Source organism: Arabidopsis thaliana, assembly GCF_000001735.4.
Source record: "Arabidopsis thaliana chromosome 1 sequence".
NCBI classification, from domain to species: Eukaryota; Viridiplantae; Streptophyta; class Magnoliopsida; order Brassicales; family Brassicaceae; genus Arabidopsis; species Arabidopsis thaliana.
In genome coordinates this window covers 1,291,130-1,303,138 of record NC_003070.9, presented here as the reverse complement: position 1 = coordinate 1,303,138, position 12,009 = coordinate 1,291,130, and the positions used below count along the sequence as shown (strand labels likewise).

The window sequence follows — 12,009 nt, the reverse complement described above, 5'->3', positions numbered from 1 at the left end:
GACAAAAGATCAAAAGAGTTTAAAATCCACAAGTAAAATGTTCCGACAAATAATGATAACCTTTTTATATCCACCATCATTAGTTAGGGTTTTCATTCAGGATAATTATGATTATCTATAAAAAAAAATATCATTTTCACAACTCTGTAAACGATAAATGTTAATTCATCAACATCACTTTAAAAATCGAATGATTTATACACTGGTGGATAACACGTTTTACTATGTTAAAAACATTTCTGTAATTACCTTTATGGCTTTACCCAACCAAATCAATTAACATCAATCTCTATTCCTTCTCCAACTCGAAGCTCAATCATATCTAAAGAGACTACACATAGTATCTTCCATTATTATGCTCCAAAAGCTGAGACAAACTCTCTACATAGTCGAGAGCTTTTCCAATGGGGTTTTGTAACAGTTCAGAGCTTTTTTAGCTTTTCAGCTACAAAACAAAGACTTTTTAACCATAATACAATCTTCACTTAGATTTATAACGTAATCAGATATATCATAATAATTACCAAATCAAAACTTTAAATTTTCAATATATTACTTTATTGAGACATACATAAATAATATGATATATAAATGGGTAGATTTTAACTAATCACCACCAAGGATCTTGTTCTTGATGATATCGGTAGCGTTTTTAGCGGTGCCTAAAACACCAGAGACAGAACCTTTAGCTTTTTCAGTGATGGTATCCGTTGTCTCAGTGACTTTCTCCGTTACATCTTTTGTCATCTTAGTCACCTGTTTTACCAAATTAACTAATCCGATATTATAAATGTGATAATATCATCAATTCACAATTTATATCTAGAAAATGTGGATTGATCAATTAATTACTCGGCCAGCAGTAGTGGAAGCGACATCTTGGATGTACTCAGTAGTTTCCTTCACTTGCTTCGCTCCTTCTTTCACTGCCTCTGCTGCTTCTTTCACCTTTTGGCATTGCTCTGCCTCTTCTTTTCCCTATTCCAATTTGAGTTTAATTATAACTAAATAACGTTGTGCTTGAGGACTTTTTTTACATTGTTTCTTACCTGTAAGGGCCTCGGTGACGCTGAAACGAATGTCCTATATAGTGGAACACTCCTTGCCGTTTTACCATTAGAGATCAGAACTTTACCCAGTTTTGATGCATACATCTTAACTTCTATAGAATCAAAGTGTTGAAGACAATTACGAGGTAATAGAACGAATATGTTCGAGAGAATTAAGTTTATCGCAAATCAGATCTTTTGTTTAATATCCTAAGACGCAAACTCTAATAAGAAGCTTTATTTTCTCTTATTATTTATAAATGAGAGTATTAAATTTGTCCGGTTATGAGCATTTGTAGGTTTCTTTGTGGTTTGTCTTTAACAAAACCCAAATTTCTCAAACCCTGATTGTTCGCCTATAGACTCGATCTTCGTTTTTTTTTTGTCTTAATCACTCAATAATATATTGTCTAAAGTACATTGTATATCATTAGTTATGAATTATGATGATATAGCTCGACATATAAATTAATAATAGAATTCAAATGCTCGCTCGCTGACTGTAGTACCCTGATATCACTAGCCAATACAACTTACGAAAAAATGAAAAATGAAAAAAATTTTAAACTCGACCAATCAATCGTCCATGGTATAGTTGTATCATCAGACAGCCTTTACTAAGGAAAAATGTTATAAATTGGGTTCGTGGCCAAATTTATGACTTTCAACTGTCACCAACCTTACATTTTGCTATATAAACCCTAAGAAACTCATTATAAACTTCAACAACATAAAAGACGATCAATATAATCTAGAAAAAAAAAAAGAAGAGAGAAGAGAGAAATGTCGAGAGCTTTGTCAGTCGTTTGTGTCTTGCTCGCCATATCCTTCGTCTGTGCACGTGCTCGTCAGGTGCCGGGAGAGTCTGATGAGGGAAAGACGACGGGACATGACGATACAACAACAATGCCCATGCATGCAAAAGCAGCTGATCAGTTACCACCAAAGAGCGTCGGCGACAAAAAATGCATCGGAGGAGTTGCTGGAGTCGGTGGATTCGCCGGAGTTGGTGGTGTTGCCGGCGTGGGAGGTCTAGGGATGCCACTCATCGGTGGTCTTGGCGGGATCGGTAAGTATGGTGGCATAGGCGGTGCAGCTGGAATCGGTGGATTTCATAGTATAGGCGGTGTTGGCGGTCTAGGCGGTGTCGGAGGAGGTGTTGGCGGTCTAGGCGGTGTTGGAGGGGGTGTTGGTGGTCTAGGTGGCGTTGGCGGTCTAGGTGGAGCTGGTTTAGGCGGTGTAGGTGGTGTTGGCGGTGGTATTGGTAAAGCCGGTGGTATTGGCGGTTTAGGTGGTCTAGGCGGAGCCGGAGGTGGTTTAGGTGGAGTTGGTGGTCTCGGTAAGGCTGGTGGTATTGGTGTTGGTGGTGGTATCGGTGGTGGACACGGCGTGGTCGGTGGTGTGATCGATCCACATCCTTAATAGAGAGTATTTGTTGGTTAGGGTTTTAATTAAGGAATAATTAATTAGTTTCGATGTTATTGTTGGTCTTTTAATTCTGTGATCATTAGGGTGACTTTTGATCTATTTTCTAGTTTGGGCTTTTGTAACGTTTGCTTTGATTTCGGCCGTGGTGTTATGAAATGTGCGACTCTCTATGTTTGAATCGTTTTGGTTTAGGAGGTTCTCTTCTTCCATACTTTTGCATGTTCAAAGACAAATTTTTAATTAAGAGGAATTATCAAGGTTTCCGACGAGATATTTTTTGAAAATGAAATTGGTTTGAACTTGTAATGATATTTAAAATATGAAAACATCACTCAAAAATGGATGGAGTACAAACTTTTTCCACTATATATACATTACATGTAAAAAGTGTATAGATTTCGTTTTTGTTGCACTGTCTAACTCTAAATAAGTCGGATATCAAAGTTAGTATATAGTAAAAAAAAAAAAAAGTTAGTATATATATCCAAGTGGTAAAACCCGTAAAATTAACATATATATATATATATATATATATATATATATGAGTTTGGTCAAGGGTTTTGAAAGATCTCGACTAAGAGAAGACATATGAGTTTTGGTTCAAAAAGTCCTTCGATAATCATTAGAAACGAATTAATATATAGTAAAATTGAGTAAAAATGTTAATCTATTAACCAAAGGTTAACTATATAGAAGATTAATATATTATAAAACTAACCAAAACATTGGATATTGGTATATCCGGATTATTTTCCTCGTTGATGATCGCAATATTGCATTCAGCCATCTACTACACACTTCCTCGTTGATGATCACAATAATGCATTCAGCCATCTACTACACACTGACACATATGATTCGTAATTTCGTATGAAATGTTTGAACTCATACTTTTAATTTACATATTTAAGATGGACGTAACAATGAACATTTGTTCAGAACTTGAGATTGTACTACCCCTATAAATAACGCCTATTTACTAATTACTATGCATGGTTCATCATGGTTGGAAATTTCTTTGCAAATGATCTAGTGTATATTAATCCAAAATATATAGGAAAAATACATTAATTGTGGGAGGAAGACAGCAAGAATCCACAAAAAGGAAGCACTAATAAATGACGTAATAATTGCGTTGGGATGAGAGGGACACAAATTAAAGAAGATAGGATTTGCATGTCAAACACTTGTTGTCCCATTTCATGCATCGTCCTCTCTATTGTCTATTTCGCTGTCACAACCTCTAAATTTACATCTCATGCAATTTATTACGACGTATACATACACCCTTCAAATTTTTATTCGTTTGCATTTGTATATATATACATATATATTAGCTAGTAAAATTAATCACAATTTATAATTTTGTAATCATTAAAAATATTGTAGTAAAAAAAGCAAAACCCAAAAAAAATAGAAAAGAAAACTGAACTGGTTGGTGTTTGTGGTATTTTTTTTAATAATTTTGTTAAGGATTTGATATGGGTTTCAATTTTAATGGTGGACCGAATTGAAAATCATCGAGTGAAAATTGAGCTACTTACAAAGCCCAATTAGATCCAACGGGCCTCAAAATATCTTTTATATTCCATTTTTTTTAATTTGTTTTTGTTTAATAAATCAAAAATTGAAAAGCGAAAGGCAGAGAAAATTTCCAATATAGGCGAAATGTAAAGAGCGGGAAGCTAAAGCCTAGAGAGAGATTCTCACACTGCCAAAACAAAATTTCCCTGTAGAGAGAGAGAGAAAGAGTGAGTGATGGAGAAGAATGCGATGAAGTTACTCGAAGAGATCAAATCTTCTGATGTAAGCTTCTCTTTGATTTCCACCTTTGATTTGATTTTCTAGGTTTCTGTATATTTTTTCCAACTAAAATCTTCTGGTGGATTTTATCGCTTCCGGTAGTCATTTCTACGAATCCTCTCTGTTAAATCGAGAAATTTCTTCTGATTGCTTTGGGTTTTGTGATGTTTCTTATCAATTTCCCTTCCGATTAAGTTTCTGCAGCTTAATGTATATATAGAGTGATTAGGATTCAGTTGAGTTCTGTAGCTCATGGATCTAACGAGCTTCGTTTTCTTCATTGTTCGCTCAACAGCTTATCGAGAATCGGGCTCAATTACTCACGCGGCTCAGTCAGTTAGATGTTGAAGAGAATTCTGATTTGCCTTCTTTTGTGGAGAGCCTAACTGTATCCCCAGTCTTTTCATCAGTTTTGCTGATTTTCAATATCTTCAGTTATACTATGTTTAAAATTGAGATGTGGATATCCATTATGTGACGGTTGGATTCAGGATAATGAAGTGACGAACTTATATCTGCTTATTTGCATGTTTCACTTGGATTCATATATGCTTTAAGTGGTTTGTTTGTTTGTTTCCAAGTATTCCTTGACAGCTGTATAGACACTCTGGGAAGATTTCACATGTCTTGACGTTTCCCTGTGTTTGTTGAACAAGGCGATTCTGCCTGTGGCTTCAAAATACCTCGCTTTGGATCGGCCTGATTGCTCACACTACTTTCTTGCTTTTGCTATTAAGGTACAATGTTTTCATTTTTATTGCTTACTGCTCAACCTCAATTTTGGAGGGGTGTTGTATTATCTTTTCTTATTCCACTTCTTCTAGGTAAGCCAATGGTGTGCCAAACATTTAAACATGTCTGTTATGTCCATGGAGGAGTCTCAAGAGGAAGAGCATTCCAACATTTTCTTTCAGGTTATTTGATGCTTTTTGGTTCTGGAAGTAGGATTCTGTCGCAGCTTATGGTTTCGAAGGGACTGAGTTATTCAATCAATGTTATGCAGCTTCTTTTGGATTATCTTCGTTTTTCTGCCTCAAGCTTTACTGCTATTGGAAAAACTTGTTTCATGACTGATGATGCCTCAGCTGTTACAGTTCATAAGTTTGTTTCAGAGCAGCTCAATTTGACAAAGGAGTTGATAATGAATTCCAAGGTATCTTTGAAAATCATCTTTATCTTTCGCTAGTAACTACACGTACCATATCATGAAACATTTTTAACATTTGTTTTGTTGAAATTACTACTGTAGGTTGAGAATCAACTTGAGATTATTGTTTTGCCTTGTTGTCATCTGTTAATAACTTTCACCTTTCTATGAGACAGAAAGTCGAATCCTTTTCCTCGGAGATTTTTAAGGCTGTGCAAGTGGTAATTGATTCTACTGTTCGTCTGTGCAAAGAATACTCTCAAACAGTGAATCGTGAGGTAAGTGAAATGAAGACGAGTGGACATGTAGGAAAGGCAAGGATGGAGGAAGGCAACGCTGTGGGTAATTTGGTGAGCATGATTACGCTGGGAGTTAAATCTCTGAGTGAATTGGGTATGCTTGCTGCAAGAGATGGTGGAAATCTTGTGGCCATTCTTAATACATCTTGGAAGGGTGTGATTACATTGCTTCAACTAGACAAGCAGACATTGGTATCTAAGGTAGATGTAGGAGAAATTATCTTAAAGCTAATATCACTGATCAAGGACTCCCTGAGATTTGCTGCTGAGGCTTGGTCTTGCTCGGTGAAGGAAAACATATCTGCAACGGAAGCCAGAAGGGTCTTTCTTCCTGTGAAATTTTATCTTATCAATGCTGTTAAAGTTGTGGCGCTGTTTCCAAGCCAGGCGTCTATGGTGTCCAAGGATATAGCACTATGCATCTTGATGATCTCTGCTTTCAAAGTTTCACTGAGCCAACAAACTCATGGAAAATCCGCAAGTGAAGTAATGACTGATCTTCTGGAGAAAACAACTGTAGATCTTCTAGGTGCACTGTTAAATGCAGCTGAACTAACACAGGAATTCAGGCTCACACTTCTTGATTCATTGTTCGTTGATGAATTCTCAAACCAAATCTGTAAGAAGCAGAGCCATGATTCTCACACAAAAACATCATTGGTGGATATCTTGTCTTTATCTGTTGAATCTGCGACAAGTGCTAGAGATTTGCTCCTGGCCCGAGTTGTATTGTTCCAGTCTGTCATGAGGTATTCTTTCGAGCTTGACAAAGATGCAAAGCTTGCAATCACCACAAAGCTGCAATGGCTTCTCGACATATTAGCAGACAAAGAGGTTTACTCTTCAGTTCTTTCCTCTCAGCTACCAATGGCAGATGGTTCTGGGAAGATAGTAATCTGGGAATCAATGTATTCAGCTCTGCTTCTGTCTCTCAAAACCCTTATGATCATACTCTCTTCAACTCCTGCCTGGGAAGAGCTTGAAACATTCCTACTTCAGAATCTCTTGCATCCTCACTTCTTGTGTTGGCAGATAGTCATGGAACTCTGGTGCTTCTGGGTTCGTCATGCCACTGACGATTTGGTGGTCGATATGATTAATCAACTTTGTACATTCATTATGTCAATGCCATCATCAGAAACACCTCTTTGTCCAGATTCCGTTCTCAGAAGAACTACAAAGTCCATCTGCTTTCTTCTTACCCATAGCCCCAAATCTTTAACAGTTCAAGTTTACAAACATATTTCTACTGAGAGCAGATCTGACCATGCACCTGATGTATATCTAGCATTGCTGTTAGACGGGTTTCCACTGAATTTTCTTCCAGACAGAATAAAAAACGACGCAAAGAGACAGATATTTGCAGATTTCTTCAACTTCATCGAGAAATTCGATGAGAAACCGTCAAATTCCTCCAGATACACTCTGCTTGGAGCTCCAGTTTTCACAGTATCTGCTTGCCTTCGGATACTGTAAGTAATGATAATATATCTATTCTTGAGACTTCTCTGGGGATTTTATTACACGAGATAGCAAAAGTCAGATAATAGTAACTGAAAATAGTGTGAGCGAAAGGGTACATTTTCAATTTTTGTGTTGTGGATATTATTGACTGTTGTTGTTTTTCTTCCGTGTAGAAAGATGAGCATATCAGAGATTGATGCCAAAACTCTGAACTTTGTCGTCGCTCTCATTCAAAAGTACAGAAACTCCAAAGATGAAACGACGAAGGAACGTTACAGTGAGATTCTCAGCGAAACATTATCTATCATCTCAAGAAGCGAACAGCTATACACTTGCCAAGAGATGGATAATGTCATAACAGAGCTTCAAAAGCTATTCAATTCAGAAACTAATCATCATCATAATCATCTTCGTAAGTCCAAGCCAAACCTTGCTCTCTTCTTGTCAGGACTCAGCAAATACGAGATGTCTGAAACCAAAAAGTGTCCAAAGAGCATTGCGGTTTGGGAACTCTACCATATGCTTCTCAGGAAACGCCACTGGGCTTTGGTACACCACGCGGTTACTGCGTTTGGATACTTCTGTGCACGTACAAGCTGTAATCAGCTATGGAGATTCGTACCTGAAGACGCGGCTCTAGCCTTCGATATAGCTTCTGGAAAAGAAGCGAAAACAGAGCGGTTCATGTCGGAATTAAAGATGTTTTTGGAGAAAGAACAAGCGCTTCTTTCAATCACACCTTCAGAAGAAGAACTGGAGTTACTTTCGAAAGAAGGCACCGAGGTTAAGGCAACAGTGCAGAAGCTTCTAGAAGGAAGAAGCCAGAGGTCAATGGAAGTAGAGAAACGACCGAACAAGAAAAGGAAACTTCCAGAAGGAATTTGCAGAGGAATGGAGTTATTGCAGAATGGAGTGAAGAGGATTAACGAGGGTTTAAACGAATTGAGGTCAGATGAAAATGAGAGTGAAGAGTTTCAAAAGAGTTTATCGAATCAGTTTTCGTGTCTTGAAGATTTGGTCTCTCATTTGTTAAGCCTCACCGCAGCTTCGGACTAAAGTATCTTCAGTGGCTATCTATCACACACTGTTAAAAGACTTTTATGCTAACAGATGTTTGGGATTAAAGATGTTCTTTAAGAAAGAACAAAGCGCTTCTCTCAAATACACTTTCACAAGAGGAACTTGACAAACTTTCCTCTTATAACATGATAAAAAGTTGAAATAGTAGCGGATTTACCTCTTACCACCGAAATTTTTGAACAAACGAGGTTAAGTTGTCGACAACGGACTATAAGATTTTTGGGGCCAAAGGCTTAATTATTTTCTCAAGGTAACATTAAAATATTTTAAAAACATTATTGTAAAAATATTAATAAAATTGGGACTTCTTTGTAATATATTTTGCTTAATTTCATCAGAAAATGTGGGGCCAAAGCCCATGTTTTTTTGGACGATCAATTTCGCATAATCCATTAAGATTTAATATTATTATTTTATTTTTTTTGTCTGGGTCAAAACCACACTAAATTCTCATTTTACTGATTTGGATGTTTGTTTGGTCACATGACTTTTACACTGATTTCTTTGTTTGTTTGGTCAATAGTCAATGGGATAGTTACTATGTGAAGAAACCGTCGAGCCCTTGGAATACTATAAAATCAACTCCAAGAGCAACCTGAAAAGCCACATTCATAAATACAAACATCAAAATGGAAAAAGTTTCTATTGTTTGCTTCTTCTTCTTTCTTTTATTTGGTTCGGGTTATGGGGGCCTCCCACCGTTCTGGCGCGCTACGGTTGTCACGATGACAAACTTGATTGGCGGTCCACCTCTTACCATACATTGCAAATCCAAGCAAGACGATCTAGGAATTCACGTGGTGCCTTTCAAGCAAGAGTACCACTTCAAGTTTCAACCAAATCTTTGGAAATCAACATTGTTCTTTTGCAGTTTCCAATGGGACAGTCAATTCAAGTCGTTTGATATATATGATGCTCAGAGAGATCAAGGTATATGTGATGACTGTCAGTGGGAAATAAAACCTGATGGTCCATGCAGGCTCGGTAAAAAGGCGAAATGTTTTCCTTGGAAGTAAGTTTGTACTCCTGCGATGATGAAGATATATATATATATATATATATATATTCAAATTCAATAAAATCAATAAACAGAATATTTATGCATTTCTTACTATTTAAAGATTTGTTTCTTAAAGATACTCATTGACATCGGAATGCTTAGAGTAAGAAACAAACATATTTTGGTAGACACAAAACCGGAGTAAACCGAGAATTATTCGTTATCTTCACTGGTTTTCTCTCTTAAGGTTTGTTGTTGCATACTCTTCTCACTAAGGATGTCAAAATGGTTAACCCAATTCAACACAACTCATTACCAATGAGTTTAGGCTTCATGGGTTGACCCAACTCATTTTGTTAAATAGGAAAAGCAATTCAAACAGTTTGAGATATTTGATGCTTTCAGAGATCAAGATGTATGTTATCTATGTAATTGGACTGTCAAAGCTGATGGTGCTTGCAGGCTTGGTAAAGAGCATAAATGTTTTCCTTAGAAATACTTTCATATGACTGATTTTAATGAAAATTTGAGAATGAATAAGACAATATCAGAAATCCACATCACGTCAAAAAATAATAACATTTTTTGTAGACAATAAATCAAAACCGGATCAAACCGGATTATTCTTTATCTTGGGTGTCCAAAATGAGTGAAGGATCTTCCTTCCAGACAACATCATCATAAGAAAACGCTTTGGCTAAACAAGAAACCAACTGTTCATGAATCACTTCTTCTGAAGGAAGCAGAGTATCCGTCTCTCTTCGCAAAGATGTAACTTCTTTATCAGCAATCCCACAAGGCACAATGTGCTCAAAGTACTTCATATCAGGATCTATATTTAAGGCCAAACCATGACTAGTGATTCCAGAAGATATCCTAACCCCAATAGCACCGATCTTCCTATCCCCAACCCAAACCCCAGTCTCACATTTGTTTCCTGCTCGAGCTTTCACGCCATAAATCGAAGCAAACTCGATCATTGACCGCTCCAATGTCTCCACGTAGTTCCTAGCACCAAAACCAATGCTGCGTAAGGAAATGATGGGATATAAGATGGCTTGATGAGGGCCATGGAAGGTGATGTCTCCTCCTCTTTGAGTATAATGAAGTTCAGCTCCGATTTTTGTAAGTTCAGATTCAGGGATAAGTAGATTGTGATCGGTTCTACGCTTTCCGAGCGTATAAGTTGGTGGATGCTGAAGCGAGAGGAGGGTATCTGGAATCTGATGAGCTTTTCTCTCTGAAACTAATTTCTCCTGCAGTTTAAGGGATTTCAAATAGTTGACAGTGCCTAGCTTCCAAACCTCCAAGGTTCTAGGGGATCTCATTTCCTGCACATTAACACAGACTCCATAATTGATCACTTTATCTCTAACTACTTAGGTTATATAGGAAGATTCCAAACACGACCTTTTTTTCCACACAAACTTAATACTACTGATGGGGGTCTAAAAGCATGACTAACACAACAAAAAATTTCCAAAGGCAGCAAACCTAAAATTAGGAATAAAAATCTGAGGAGCTAGGATACAAACCCTATGAATAGTTTTTGGTACCAGGTCTTTGAGGTATTTTATCGAACACTTAACATGCATACACAAAGAAAAAGACACGGAGGATTACCGTAACCGATAAAAACCCATATAAATGATCGTATACATGGTACAAGAGCAAGTAATCGGTAAAGTAAGAGGCTTTGAAGAGCTAGATTACCGTTTCAGTTCTTCTCCTCCACCGAAGAGTTTGGACCTCAGAGATAGGTTCTCTCCAGATTAGAAATTTTGGATTTATTAAAAGCTTCAAAATTCAACGACTTTGCACTTGTACCCTTAAGTTTTCAATTTTCACAGAATTACGCCTTATCTAGAACATATCTCAACAATTCACACCCTCTTATTTTAATTCCAACATATAAAAACCCAGTGATTCAAATCGCAAACAATCTTTTCAGGGAATGATGCTGTTTCTTATCCCTTTGTATTTCAGAATTAAGAAAAATACAAAGATTGTACAATTTCAAAACTTAGGGGTCAAATTCGAAGGAAAAAAGGTCTAGAAAAGTTTCAGTTTTCCAATAGTTTGATCTTCTCAAGAGAAGTATTCATCTGCCTAATCTCCTCTTCAGACAAGCTTTTGCTACACTGCTCAAACTTCTCCTTGTCGCACTTCAAGGCTGTGTCTCTACACGCTCTGATGCAACCGCTAATATCGAGCAAGTTTAAGATCACCGGACAGTTTCCGATGCTTTTGACCAATGTGATTGCTAACCAAACTTGTCTGTGTTCTTCTCTTGATGATCTTACAATGCATAGCTTCGTGATTGGATTCACATATTTCACTTGGAAGGAACCGAGAGACGAACCTAGACCACACTCGCCGAAATTGACGAGGATACTGTCTTTGATTGCTTTCGAGAGATTGAATTGTGTAAGAATGATCGGTGTTCCTTCTCCGAGAAGATCCTTGTCCGGATCCAGAAAAACTTCCATTAACATGTATCTGTTCTTAAATCCCACCATGCTTCTTCGAATCTCCTCGATTTGATGATACCAAGTCGGCGGCTAAAGATATTCTGAACATGTAGTTAGGGCATTTTATATGTAAGAAGAAGAAGAAGATAATCACGTGACTCCACGTGACTTGCTTACTTATGGACTTGGGTCTTTGAACATATCTGAAATGGGCTTAGTTATAGCCCATTTCATCTCATACGACTCCGTGATTTGCTAACTAATGGGC

General features: G+C 37.2%; 6 protein-coding genes and 1 long non-coding RNA gene across 9 annotated transcripts; 3 read left to right on the top strand and 4 right to left on the bottom strand.

The window, feature by feature from the left end:
* Positions 1–380: 380 nt before the first annotated feature.
* Positions 381–1,310, bottom strand: AT1G04670 (uncharacterized protein). The gene is made up of 3 exons (NM_100347.4): positions 1,050–1,310; positions 853–978; positions 381–756 (listed from the first exon to the last, which is right to left on the bottom strand). Exons 1-3 carry the CDS (start codon positions 1,152–1,154, stop codon positions 607–609), a joined length of 381 nt encoding a protein of 126 aa, NP_171961.1. The 5' UTR covers positions 1,155–1,310; the 3' UTR covers positions 381–606.
* Positions 1,311–1,365: 55 nt separating this feature from the next.
* Positions 1,366–2,771, top strand: AT1G04660 (glycine-rich protein). The gene has a single exon (NM_100346.3). It carries the CDS (start codon positions 1,833–1,835, stop codon positions 2,469–2,471), a length of 639 nt encoding a protein of 212 aa, NP_563714.1. The 5' UTR covers positions 1,366–1,832; the 3' UTR covers positions 2,472–2,771.
* Positions 2,772–3,342: 571 nt separating this feature from the next.
* AT1G04283 lies at positions 3,343–3,586 on the bottom strand. The gene has a single exon (NR_138685.1). It is a non-coding gene; the product is annotated as an other RNA (long non-coding RNA).
* Positions 3,587–4,115: 529 nt separating this feature from the next.
* Positions 4,116–8,512, top strand: AT1G04650 (holliday junction resolvase; the record flags this gene model as incomplete). 2 transcript variants are annotated; one of them, NM_100345.3, is made up of 7 exons in its annotated part: positions 4,116–4,283; positions 4,576–4,668; positions 4,883–5,017; positions 5,105–5,194; positions 5,284–5,433; positions 5,604–7,198; positions 7,364–8,512. In NM_100345.3, exons 1-7 carry the CDS (start codon positions 4,236–4,238, stop codon positions 8,244–8,246), a joined length of 2,994 nt encoding a protein of 997 aa, NP_171959.2. In that variant the 5' UTR covers positions 4,116–4,235. The 2 variants fall into 2 exon arrangements, with proteins under 2 accessions (NP_171959.2, NP_001323014.1); NM_001331492.1 differs by lacking the exons at positions 4,116–4,283; positions 4,576–4,668; positions 4,883–5,017 and having other exon boundaries at positions 5,056–5,194; positions 7,364–8,246.
* Positions 8,513–8,875: 363 nt separating this feature from the next.
* AT1G04645 (Plant self-incompatibility protein S1 family) lies at positions 8,876–9,369 on the top strand. The gene has a single exon (NM_100344.1). The coding sequence runs from the start codon at positions 8,900–8,902 to the stop codon at positions 9,284–9,286; it is 387 nt and encodes a 128-aa protein (NP_563713.1). The 5' UTR covers positions 8,876–8,899; the 3' UTR covers positions 9,287–9,369.
* A 371-nt stretch (positions 9,370–9,740) lies between these two features.
* On the bottom strand, positions 9,741–11,116 carry LIP2 (lipoyltransferase 2; the record flags this gene model as incomplete). 2 transcript variants are annotated; one of them, NM_100343.3, is made up of 2 exons in its annotated part: positions 10,984–11,116; positions 9,741–10,601 (listed from the first exon to the last, which is right to left on the bottom strand). In NM_100343.3, exon 2 carries the CDS (start codon positions 10,596–10,598, stop codon positions 9,891–9,893), a length of 708 nt encoding a protein of 235 aa, NP_171958.1. In that variant the 5' UTR covers positions 10,599–10,601; positions 10,984–11,116. The 2 variants fall into 2 exon arrangements, with proteins under 2 accessions (NP_171958.1, NP_001030961.1); NM_001035884.2 differs by having other exon boundaries at positions 9,891–11,029.
* EMB1687 (ribonuclease P family protein / Rpp14 family protein) lies at positions 11,115–11,839 on the bottom strand. Its single transcript, NM_148433.3, has one exon. It carries the CDS (start codon positions 11,787–11,789, stop codon positions 11,334–11,336), a length of 456 nt encoding a protein of 151 aa, NP_683274.1. The 5' UTR covers positions 11,790–11,839; the 3' UTR covers positions 11,115–11,333.
* Positions 11,840–12,009: the final 170 nt, after the last annotated feature.

What these genes read in the sequence shown, in the direction of transcription:
- AT1G04660 (NM_100346.3), top strand. Translation starts at nt 1,833, where the DNA reads ATGTCGAGAGCTTTGTCAGTCGTTTGTGTCTTGCTCGCCATATCCTTC.
- EMB1687 (NM_148433.3), bottom strand. Translation starts at nt 11,789, where the DNA reads ATGGTGGGATTTAAGAACAGATACATGTTAATGGAAGTTTTTCTGGAT.
- AT1G04670 (NM_100347.4), bottom strand. Translation starts at nt 1,154, where the DNA reads ATGTATGCATCAAAACTGGGTAAAGTTCTGATCTCTAATGGTAAAACG. An exon ending in CGTCACCGAGGCCCTTACAG is followed by an intron (nt 979 to 1,049) that starts GTAAGAAACAAT and finishes AAATTGGAATAG; the next exon opens with GGAAAAGAAGAGGCAGAGCA. An exon ending in CTTCCACTACTGCTGGCCGA is followed by an intron (nt 757 to 852) that starts GTAATTAATTGA and finishes TTGGTAAAACAG; the next exon opens with GTGACTAAGATGACAAAAGA.
- AT1G04645 (NM_100344.1), top strand. Translation starts at nt 8,900, where the DNA reads ATGGAAAAAGTTTCTATTGTTTGCTTCTTCTTCTTTCTTTTATTTGGT.